General features: G+C 38.9%; 2 protein-coding genes across 2 annotated transcripts in view; both read right to left on the reverse strand.

Annotated features, from left to right (window-relative positions):
* The window catches only part of CSPP1 (centrosome and spindle pole associated protein 1), a 62,997-nt gene extending 50,489 nt beyond the window's left edge, over positions 1-12,508 (reverse strand). Inside the window, exons 1-5 of the mRNA XM_054284644.1 lie at positions 12,065-12,508; positions 7,562-7,665; positions 6,875-6,971; positions 2,675-2,775; positions 1,968-1,991 (exon numbers count right to left, since the gene is read on the reverse strand). Of these exons, the coding sequence (XP_054140619.1) occupies positions 1,968-1,991; positions 2,675-2,775; positions 6,875-6,971; positions 7,562-7,663 (324 nt within the window). The 5' untranslated portion in view covers positions 7,664-7,665; positions 12,065-12,508. The remainder of the gene's footprint in view (positions 1-1,967; positions 1,992-2,674; positions 2,776-6,874; positions 6,972-7,561; positions 7,666-12,064) is intronic.
* The window catches only part of MCMDC2 (minichromosome maintenance domain containing 2), a 161,766-nt gene that overhangs the window by 74,437 nt on the left and 74,709 nt on the right, over positions 1-12,620 (reverse strand). The window lies entirely within an intron of this gene.

Below are 12,620 nucleotides of genomic sequence, written 5' to 3' on the forward strand. Positions count from 1 at the left end.
TGGACAGATGGAATTCATGCTAACAGAAGCACACCTCTATCTCAACAGTGTTTTCCTCACCAGCAGTGCCCAAATTTCCCAGGATAATGACCCACCACCAAATCTCGTCATTGCTTATGGAAATCAGCCACTTCCAGAGCAGAACTTCCCATCAAAACCAGTATGTTGTTCTTCCACATAGATCCCTGGGCTGTGCAGCAAGTCAAAGGACCAGCTCTTCAAACCAAATACCAGGGCTGATGCAGGCTGTTAAGAGTGCAGGTCTAGAGGATTTGTCATAATCACTCCTTTTTTAAAGGCATACCCAGGCCATTTCCACTCAATCATATGTCTTATAAATCTGATTAATAAAAAGGTCATCTATTTGTGTGTCAGGAGCTGAAGAGGGGGATAGTGAGATACAGTATTTCGTCAAAGTATTTCACCAGCATTGCTTCCTTTCCTTATCTATGTTGCAATGTGGCCTAAAAGATTAGAGGAATGTCAAGAAGTAAGAGCTCTACCTGCTCCAGTACAAACCTATATCATTATAAATGATATTTCAAACTAGACATTAAAAGATTTAAGGAACTTAATAATCATGCAAAGATATTTAAGCACCAAGACAACTAGATTTATATGGAAAACCAAGTTATTTCTATTAGAAAAAGTAAATCAATTGTAATCCTCATTATTAAGTAATTCTTTGCATGCATTTTGAAGACATCTCTAGAGAATACCTCTGATCTTGCAAATATCTTTTCCAAAATCAGAACCTGATATGGAAGCTGCATTTTTCTACATAAGCAAGACTAAGCAAGTTATTAACAAAAAAAATCACTGAAAACTGCAAAAAGTTTCACCAGTTTTCTTTAGGTGGGAAAAAGAAATTATAGATTGCTATCTTAGTTCTTCCTCAGTCCTTACCAGTTTAATATAGCTAACATGTACCAGACCAAACACATAAACAAAAAGGCCTTGTAAGCCATGAAGTCCAGTTGAGAATAAAACACTACAAGTTAATGTAAAAATTATATTATTTGGGTGCTTTGGTGATAATTATGAAACATTAAGTTTTAACATGATATTCTAACACTGAAAATAATCTGGTGTTTTAAATTAAACAAGAAACAAAAATTATATGATGATGATTTTGGTTAGAGGTTAAGAAGACAGTTGCTATTGCCAATAAAGAATTCTAGAGCATGCTAATATAGAAAATTTGTATTATATGCATATTATTCAAAACCCTAGAAAAAAACAGCAGACTGTGTTTGTACCACATTACCTCCTGGTCCTTCACTGATGTTGCTCAATCTGAACAATTTGGATGGACAGCATTCAATGTCAAAATTATAGATACATAAGAGTATATAAATATTTTTAAAATTTAATTAAAATTAATTAAACAAAGCTTGTAAAAATAACACCAGAGGTGTTATTTTTTCCTCATAATGCTTGTTTGCATTCTTGCATTCTGGCCAGTAGGTGCTGAATAAATGGTTCTTCTGCTCCCCTAAGCACCACTGATGAGTGGAAACAGGGAAGAAAAAAGCCCTGACTCTGGTTGTGATGATATATTTAATATTTATAGAAGTTACTATTTTATTCTAGCTGTATAAAATATGTATACCAGGAAAAAATCCCCAAATTCTTACTACCTACATAACTAATAATCCTTGAAGCAAATGTCTACTAAAATAAAAACTACTGTAGAGCCAGCATTAAACAGCAACAATGGCAACTGCATAGGGAAAAGGAAATCAGCAAATGTTTTAAAAACTTATGAATGGAAAATTATATATGTAATTAATCATTTTGCACAAAGCAAGCAATGCTGTTAGTCACAGATAATCACCACAGCATGCATAAATGCACAAAGCACAAATAAAGTAATGATTTTTTAAATTCCAAGAGCATAAAGTTTTCAAACAAAGCAAAAAGCAACTAATTTTAAGGAAAAGAAAATAATATTAAAGGCACCCTACCTTTCTTTTTGCCTGTGAAATTCCCTAAAAATCAGGGAAAAGTTACTATTCAAAAGGAGTCTTTGAGTCAAAAATATTTGACTTAATAAAAGATACTTCCTTTCTTAAAGCAAATCCATTCATTCATTTTAAGAACTAAAGACACTGGTAAATAGTATATTCATAAAACAGAAATTATTTGGTTCCTTATTTTTTCTGATTCATGCAGAGCATCTCCAGAATATTCCCAAGATGACGATATTTCATACATATCATTTCAATTTTAAATTTATTGTGACATTTAGTAAATCATGTTATGCAGAACATCAAAGGTTTTTCTTTCTAAAATTGAAAAGAAGCTGTCAAATGGAGTCACACTAAGTACTTCTTACCCCAATTAGAGACCATAGAATACATAAGTACTTCAGGAAGTAACAGCTTTTAAATTCTTAAGGAAAAAAAACAAGGAAGAAGCAAAAATAAATCAATACAATAGAAAGTAGTGTACTAAATAATATGTAGTCACATGGCCATGAGATCTGTAGAAGCCTAAAATACATAAACAAAACATTTTGAAATTACTTTCACTCAAGTCTTCAAATTCAGCCATTGCTCATAATGAATGCCTCTTTAAAAATTTTTCTACATATATTAATCTACATTCAATTAATAGAGAGAAGAACTTTAAGAGACTCACTAAAGTCAAGCAACCAGACAAGACACTTTACCTGAGAAAGATATCGCCGGTAATCTTGTCGAAGTTCCTCTTTCAGTTTATGCTTTTTTCGTTCATATTCTTCTCCAAGAGGCAAACTCAAGCCATAGTCACCTGAAAGTTTAACATCATTAAATATCATTATTTACTATTTTGCATCAATACAAAGCAAAGGCTACGTCTGGGTTTTTATTAGACACAAGCAACAAATAAAGAATTAACCATACAACCAGTAATTACACAACAGCTGAAAAAAACACCTTCTCTGTATGAGTAGTTGGGTGAAAAGCATAGAAAAATAGACTGGTATTTGGATAGTTTTCCTCTCATCCTTACAGTTTTTCTTCCCATTACAACAAAAAAACCAAACATAAGCTGAATTTATTTGAATATTGTACATATTTGTTTTGTATGTTTCCAAGGAAATCTCCTTTGACATGTGAGCTACTAAATTATTCTGATATTTTAAGCTTTGTTTACCACACAATAGAAAACATACTTCCCAAATGAAAGCAACAAGCTGTTTGTTTAGCTCATGAAAAATTTGTTTGCTCCTACATGACTAGAGGGAATCTGACCATATGATAAAAATAATCATTTTTCTTTCTACCTCAGTAGACCCAAACCACATTAATACTTTTCTGAGATTACTCATTGCAGCTCACTCTTTGCAGCTGCACTCTTAAAATACAATAAAATATAATGCTATGCAAGCTGTTAGCTGTTCCCAAAATGCATTTCAAAGTACTTTATATTAAACATCCTCTATCCCAGCAGCCCATCTCTGCATTCACTTTCACCACCATCCACAGAGCAGTGAATTCCACAAAATCACACAACTAATGAAAAAGATTACAACTGGGAGTGAGTGTGTGTACTATTATTATTTCATACTGCTTCTCTAAAAGCTTTTCTACATCTCATGATCTATGCAAAATCAGTAGCAAGGAGTAAAAGGGAAGAGAGGAAATTCAAGACTCATTCTTAGATCAGTCCTGATTTATTGCAGGGTAGTTTGTTTGGCCTGGCTCAAGATGCATTCTGATTTGTTCTATCCTCCTGAGCCAGGAAAACTGCGACAGGGAAGAAATGGCAAACAGGAGTCAGCCTGATACTCAGAAGCAAAGGATCCACTACCTGATTAAATATCTCCCATGCTATTCTAAAACAGCCTGCAGAGTCCAACCATTAACCAAAATCTGCACAGGAACTTCTTCCCCAGCCTGCAAGTCCCTTTTCTCCTAATTCAGCACATAAGGTAAGTGTGAGTGCCATTAAAAAAATAATATAACATTTCAAACTTCAGAAAAGGGGTTATAAAGCAGAATAGAACACAGAAGAAGAAATCGTTTGTTTCAGCTCCTTGCTCTTGCCTTTTATTTTATGCCTAATTACCACTGAATTAATTCTAGAAAACCAAGAAAAAGATAAAAAGCAACTAACAAGTTGGAGGAAAGATTAATTCAGCAATTTCACAGATGCCACTGAATTTAGTACCAAATTAAAAAGAGAAAAGGAGTGAGAATTCAGTGCTCTGATTCAAATATGTGAAGTGTTCAAACAAAAGGTAGTTTAAAATTAATTTTGTTAGAAATAACTTTTTTCCACCAGAAAAGTACTGAGATAAAAATTATGGGTAATGATCTGGAGGATATTTGAAAACAACCCATTTCAAAAACTTACTCTGAGAGAGCCTAGCAGAGCAAAATCACTACAGTTAACATACATTAAACATAATTTCATGCAAACTTTTTCTGAATTCTTCTGACAGAATAAGAGATATATCTTCCTTTTAACTGTTTTTTTACTTTTGTTTATTCTGTATTTGTTGTATCTATTTGCTATTTCACATTCCATTAACCACAAATAATCACACTGACAATGATTGGTTTTAAATGTCACAATTTTAAATGCATTTTTACAAAAACATTTCCATGTATGTAATGTTGAGGAATAACTGCAACTTTATTCAGTCTGAGCCTCAACATTACTGCTAGAACTATAAAATATACTTCATAACTACCAAGGAACAAGTCCTATCTGATTTAATCCACAGGAAATTACAGTGCTTTAAAGCAGAGCAAGCCAGTAATATCAGCAACCATCCATTTCAGCACCCAAATGATTATTATAGAAAGTGCTGGGCTTGGCTGGGGTAGTTCATTTTCTTCATAGCAGCTGGTATGGGGCTGTGGTTTGGATTTGTGTGGGAAGCAGTGCTGATAACACAGGGATATTTCAGGGACATTTCAGTTATTGCTTGCTCACATTTCCTGCCTCTCACCTGCCAAGGAGGGGACTGGGGACACACAAGGAGTTGGGAGGGGACATGGCTGGGACAGCTGACCCCAGAGCATAGGGACATTCCATTCCATATGGCATCATGCTCAGCAGCAAGCCTAGGAGGGAGGCTGGGGGGATCTGCTGCTCAAGGACCTGGGCACCAGCTGGTGGTGAGCAATTGATTCACATTTGCCTCACTTGTCCTTCTTGAGTTCTACTTCTTTCTCTTTGTTATCTTCCTTTTCATTACTTTATGTTTTCAATTATTAAACTGTTTTTATTTCAGCACATGAGATTTTTCACTTTCACTCTCTCAGTTCTCTGCCCCACCCTGCTGGTGCAGAGTGAGTGGCTGTGCTCAGTTGCCAGCTGCAGTTAAACCACAACATGGCAACCCCTACTTTTCTTTTCATTTAAGATCACCTGAATGCCCCTCATCTGTAATACTTCATTGTGTTAGTATATTCAGGTGTCAACAGTTAGGTCAAATTCACAGTAACAAACACAACATGACAAGCAATTATAGCTCTTCAACAAGAAATAACACTATTTTAATATTAATAAAGCTTTACTGTCTGCCATAGCCAGTGGGATACTACTTTTTGTGTTCTGTTTTCTGTATCATATGTTTCCTCAGTCAAGAAAAGAATTACCAACACCAGGAATAACCTGCTGAACCAAATAAAACTGCCAAAAATATGTGATAGATACCTTTTCAAATGCTGCCCTCTAACCAAGTTTATCCATTATCACTTCTGGAGGCAAGGAATATTCAATTATCATTTCAAGTACTTTTAAGTGAAGTTTTCCTCTAAAGGTCTTTGAAAAATTTGCCTTGCTGATGGCTGGAAGTTCTAGTTATACAACATCCCTATAAAAACCATGGTTTTATTTATGCAGCTAAGACCACTTCAGACCCACAGATTGACAAGCTCATACTCCATCCCATTGGAAGCTGCAGAATTGGACCAGAATTACAGTAGGCACAGTAAGAAAATTAATGAGGTAACAGCCCAAAGTGTCTACACATGAAAGAAAAGAGTTAATTATCAACAAGAAATAGGGCACAGGAAAGCTCTAAAGCTCTCAGGACAAACCTGAGCTACACAAGTGTAGCTAGAGAAAACAGCAGTGTCTACAGAAGGGAGATGGTAGAGCAAGCAAGGAAAATGAAGAATATTATCACATATTTTCAATCAAATGTCACAAAGAATACAGAGAAAAGAAGAAAAGGGACCATATATAAAGAAAACAGACATTAAGCTGGTAGCCACATCAAAATAAATGTAACTATTTCACCTGGTTAAGATTTCAATCAAAATTAACTACTTGTTCTTTCCTTGCACAAGGAATAACTACATTGTAACAAAATTACAAAAGCAATAGGAACAGTTTAAACTGCCTGAAACACACTATTTAAAAGAAAAATTAGTTCAGCTGTGTGCATCTTAGCCAAGTTGGACTAGGACTCTTAAGACACTGAAAGAGACCCTGCTTCCCTGGAATGTACTCTTTTGCAGTAAAGTCCAGATGAAAAATGGGCTTTCAAAGATTTTGCTCCACCCAAATACAACAGGAAAGGACACATCACCTATCAAGGACTGGCAAGCAAGTTTTTTGGGATGTTCTTTTCTTTTTTTTTTTTGTCAATTTGGGGTATTTTTCATGGCACTACCTTGCAAAAAGAAAGAACAGCTTTTGGCATATTTTCCTGGCTCCAAAAAAATTTAAAAAAAAAATCCTAACTACAAAAAAAAAAATCCCATACAACGCCAAGACTTTTGGAAGACTGAAGAATTATTATGCACTTGAATTACAATGATCATCCTAACGATTAAAGACACAAAGCAGTAATATCTTTCCAAAAATTGTCAAAGGTAATTAAATGCTGCTTAAATCTAGAAGACATAATAAAAAAAATATACTATACCCAAAGGATAGTTCTGTTGACTATTTGGAGGTATATTTTCTTTAGCCATGGAGATTAACATCTTGCTAGTTCCAGAAAGCTTCTCTGATTCCTTATTCTGAAAGCAAAACAAAATGCCTTACTGCATCACAGAGTAGAGGAAATATCACATAAATGAACAACATTTGTAATGTAATTATTAGTATATTATTATTAGTGTAATTATGTATTGGAGAACAGAGGTTGAAAGTAATGCTGGATTACACATTAAAATTACTAAAAGAAAAGCTATGATAAGAACAATTTCTTTTTTGTTATTTGCCTTTTATATTTCATAGTTTTTGGAACAGAAATTTTGAGGATATTTATACCTTCCATTCCCACTCCAACATCCAAGCTCTGGAGTGGGCAGAGGACAGATTCCTGCTAGTCAGCTTCCCTAGGGAGGGGTGAAGGAGTAATAAAATCCATGTACAAAACTTTTCTCACAAAACACAAATCTTACTGTGTATGCCTGGTGGCAAACAGGTTTTTAAAAACCCACATAAAGATATGAAGTACTCAAGTTGGAAATTACTTTGAATAGATAAATCTTTAATACATTCTTTAACAACAAATACAGTTTTAAGAGCACAGTGAAAACAAGCTTCAGTCAAGACTTTGGCAACAGAAGTATTTAAATTCAGTAAAGCTTTTTAATACTCTTACCCTCATTTCCATGTAAGGTGGATCATTTTCAAGCTCTGCCTTATCTTGAGCCAACTTAGCCTTCTGGTCTTCAATAAATTTTTCTAAATCATCTGCCATCATTTCTAGGTTACAGAAAAGATGCAGAATGTGGCATTTACATTAGAACCTCAAAAATGTCAAGTTCAAATACTGTTGCTTAAGACTGCAGTTAAAAATAATCAAATTTCTCCCTCAGAATGACAAGCCTTAAGATATTTGCTGGGTCAACAAAACAACTGACTTGGGAAAGCCATCCATGGAGGAGACTACTTGATGTTTCACAGAGAGAAAATTCAAAGATTCCAGATTACAAGACTGAAGACACTTCTCTAATCTTTCTTCCCTAACATGGTTGAAGTATTTGGGGGTTGTTTGTTTTAACTGCAAGTCTACCAATGACCCTTCACCACACACTAGCACAAGCTGTTGAGCTATAAAATCAAAATTAGAAAACACAGAAAAGTAAACATGGGATGAAGGATGAAGGAATCACTAGAAAAACCTACAAAAAGTGCAAGATACATGCACAGTCTAAAATAAGGACCAAATCACACAATTAATTCTGTGCTTAACTTACTATCATGAGAAGAAATTGCTAAGAAAATTATGACCCTCAAATCACTCCATGCAGCTTAAGCAAAAGGATTGCTTATGCAGGCTCCTGAAAAATCCCATCACATCCAGTATCTAAATTAAGACAGCAGGGTTTTTTGAGGCTAATTCAGTATCTTTATGTGATTGTATGAAGCAAACAAGAGGCCAGTGATAAAGGTATATTAGAAAACAGTTTCAGGAAGAGGACTGAAGAACTTAAAAACAACAGCAATTAAAAAATCCCAAACCACCACCTCAAGAATAATAAGGTGGCACAAGGTAAACATAAAAATAATGTGTCCAGAGAGACTGGGATAAATTCTCAGTAGAAACAAAATGGAAATAAAAAATGCACAAATTCTATAAGATAAGGTGAAGTAACTGTAGGCTAACTTAATTTAAGAATACATTTGCTTGATGTATTCCTTAGAATGTACTCCTTTAAACTTTTTCTCCTTTTTGATTCATAATATAAAATTCTAATATTGTTACAAAGGAGGCAGAACTAGGCCAACCCATTTACAATTCCTAGTGGTAATACAGGACAATCAATGCCAAAAATAAATCCCCCCATCTGATTTGTCCTAAATCTTTAATCTCATTAGTTTTGCACACTGATAAAGGATAAAAGAAATCTGAAAGAGGATAAGTTTCCAGGCATGGTAAATTTTATTTAGCCTGTTATGTTACATAACAATAATGAAAAAAAACTGTTCTGAAAGGGTGAAACAATTTGTCATACTAAAAAAATATAGAAGTTGTTCTCATCACCTACCCAGTGCTGCACAGTCATCAAGAGGAAAATTACCACACGTAGGAGGCACTGAGAGAAGCCTTTCCAAAAGCTCACTGACAGTAACACCTATATTTCCTATCTCTATTTACAACAGCATTTATAAACTCCAGCACTGTATCCAAATCACTGTATGGGAACAGTACCAAACTTATTCTGAGAGCTGGCATAAGGAAAGGAGTCTTTGTAGGGTATTGTCTAACTAGCATGAGGAACACAATTAATATTCCAGCATTCTGCACTCCTATAATATTGCTCAAAAGAGCAACATAATAAATTAAAAATCAAAGACAAAACAGTTACAGTTGAACTACACAGAAAAGTCAACTGGTGTGAAGAAAGCTGGCAACTCCAGGCCCTGGAGAACACTGAGCTGACTAATGCTACAGCACTGTTGATTCAGCATACCTTTAACACAGCACAATTGCCTGCAAGTGTAGCCAAATCCTTCTTAGAACTCTCTAGACATTTTATGTCTTAACATCCTTCTACTTCAGTTGATGTTCTTAAAATATGCATGAGTGCAAACTTTATGAGATAAGCAAAAAGAATATATTATACCAAAAAAAGAAAAATTTCTTAGTTATTCTAAGCAAAAGAGTGACAACTTCCATGTGAAGCATCCACTGTTAAGTTCCAAAAATATACCAGCATGTAAGCAAATATCCTACTGACTATTAGTCAATTTTATCACCTACTGTACCATGTGAGGAGATCATGACTAATCACAATAAAAATAAAGAAAGAACATATTTCTGTCTGAGACAAGAGCTACCACAGCCCCCGGGTGTGCAGTGAACTGTCTTGGAGGTGACAGCACCAAACTCACAGGGAACTGTCAACTTCACACTGGCTTCCCATGGCTGCACAAACACACTGAAGCACAGCCTGACACTGCAACACCAATTCAGAACAAAATCTTTTATTTTCAGTATAGCAATGCATTTGAATTCTTTTCGTGCATTTCTAGATCCTTGCAGTTACTAGTAAAAGTAGCAGATTCAAAACCAAGCTGGGAGATATCGCTCCATGGGCATGTAGAGAGCACAAAAGGAAAGTCAGAATATGCTGTAAACACTTAAAAATCTATCCATATGCCCTCAAAATAAGGAGTGTAAGGATATTTTTCTAGCTTTTTGGAAAACAGAGCATTTGGTAAATGGTATTTCTGAAAAATGTTTGAGAGGATGTATCTATCAGCCTTTTTTTAGCTCTTGCAACTTTAAATCTTGGGTAATTTGTATTCCAAAACAATGCATTATTCAAAGTGAAATTCCATTAAACATATTGCTGCTATATATTCAAGTACTATGTGAAAATGTCCCATAAAAATATGTTTAGACATTTTTTTCTTTCAAGAAGATTTTAGACTTTCATAGCCTCTTTTCCTTATTCAAAGTTTTCACAAAAGCAACTCTAAGTAATTAGTCCTAGGTAGACTTCAACTTAAGCAAGCATACCAAGCAATAGAAAGCATGCAGATATTCAAGAACAATAAGTCAAGTTTGAACACGAGATTTTTATTGGATCTATGCCCAAAGAGAGTTAACAATGTATGTCTCTCTATTCAAGGTATCCAAAACATCTATGTGCATATGTATTGTACGTACTTTATTTACCTATGTACTGTGTAGCTACTTTATCACCTGAAGCAATGTTTACTGCATTCCATTTTAATCTTTCCTTTCCCCTCCTAATTGTTCAGGGAAACTGCACAAAATTTAAAATCAGCATGTTCCAAGCCACCATAATATTGAAACATCATCAGGAGCACCGGCAAAATGGCAATCTCCATCCACGTGAACCGCAGCACGGGTGGCAAGGAGGGAGATGCTTTGAAAGAGCAACTGTATGCCACGTTTAGTAATTGCACTGACAAGTTACACGGCCACTAATTGTGTCATTAAGAAACATTGCTTAAAGTTTAACCCAAACTTCATAAGGAATCAGTACTGACTGCTTCTGTACCCTTGTGAATGGCATTTAGAATAAGCTAGAGACACGCTTCCTGTACTTTTCTTTCAAATTCAATGCTGGAAAAGCACAGATTCCAGGGTCTGGCCGTTCACAAATAATAAACTCTTGACTAAAACAACGCGAATTTTTCGCAATGGGGAAGGCAATCTATCCTCTGAACAACCAAGCAACAAGTCTCGCGAGTTACTTTCCCTCCACTACAGGCCTTATCTATTTTTCAGAGCACGCAGTTTGATCCAAAAAGACACTAATTTCGAAAAACTTTCAGACCCAGGAGACCAGGTTTATTTCTCCAAGAGCCACAGTTCGGGGAAGCGCCTCTCCCCGGGCCTGCAACGCTCGCCTCCCAGGCTCCCTCCCGGGCAGCAGCTCTGGGGCGCTCCCGGAGGCTCCGCCGCCCCAGGGAGCAGCTGCGGGGCGGGGATGCGGCACTCGGGGCTCGGCCCCTTTCCGGATCGCGGCGCCGTTGTCAGGCAACGGCCGCACAACAAGCGGCCCCACCGGAGGGCCGGCACCAGCCCAGCCGAGCCGAACCCAGCCGAACCCAGCCGAGCCCGGCCGCCCCCGCGGGGACCCCCAGAGCCGGCAGTACGCCCCGGGCGCGCCCCCGCCCCGTCCCGCTGCGGAGCCCGTCCCGCTGCCCGGCGAACCCCCCTCGCTCCCGCCGCCGCCCGCCCGGGCTGCGAGCGATGCGGGCGATGGAACCGCCCGGCGGGGCTGCGAGGAGGGTCCCGGAGCGCCGCGCCGCCCCCGCCGCCCGCTCACCGGTACCGGCAGCCGCGGCTCCGTCGGCGCCCCGCGCGTTACTGCCGCCCCGGAACCCGGCGGGCGGCGCCGCGCAGCGCCCCCCGCTGCCCCGGAGGGCGGCGCGACCCGGCCGCCGCCTCCTCCCGGGCGGGGAAAGGCAGCGGGAGGGGAGGCGGCGGCGGGCGGGCCTGCCAGCGTCCCGGAGTAGGGCAGGTTCGAAAGGACCACAGCGGGTCACCCGGTCCAACCTCTCTGCTCAATCAGGGTCACCCTAAAGCACACGGCACATGGTGGCATCCAGATGGCTCCTGAGTATCGCCAGGGAGGGAGACTCCACAACCTTTCTGGGCAGTGTTCCAGTGGTCGGTCACCTGCACAGGAAAGCAGCTCTTCCTCATCTTCGGGGGGAATTTCCTGTGCATCAGTTTTCTTGCCTCTTGTCCTATTGCTTGGCACCTCCCAGCAGAGCCTGGCTCCATCCTCTTGACGCCTCCCACTTTAGATGCTTATATACGTTGATAAGGTCCCCTCTCAATCGTCTCTTTCTCGAGGCTGAACAGGCCCAGCTTCCTCAGCCTTTCCTCGCGAAAATGATGCTCCCGTCCCTTAAACATCTTTGTTGCTCTCCGCTGGACCCGCTCCAGATGCTCCGTGTCTCTCTCGTACTGAACAGCCCCGAACCGGTCACAACAACTTAAAAAGCATAAGTCAATAAGCAAATGGATAAATAGTGAGAAAGGCCTGGGCCCGGCCGGGGTCGGGATTCTGCGGCGCCGCTTCACGGGGCGAGCGGGTCGGGCCCAGCCGCGTGCAGAGCCGAGCGCGGCCGCTGGGGGCGCAGCGCCGCCCGCGCCGGGCCTGCGCGGACCGTACCACCGTCTGTCCGCCCGCCCGTCCGTCCATCCCCCCGCGCCGCGCTTGGTTCCG

This window comes from Melozone crissalis, unplaced genomic scaffold (assembly GCF_028551555.1).
Source record: "Melozone crissalis strain CALT ecotype California unplaced genomic scaffold, PUWL_Pcris_2 ptg000042l_1, whole genome shotgun sequence".
Lineage (NCBI taxonomy): Eukaryota > Metazoa > Chordata > Aves > Passeriformes > Passerellidae > Melozone > Melozone crissalis.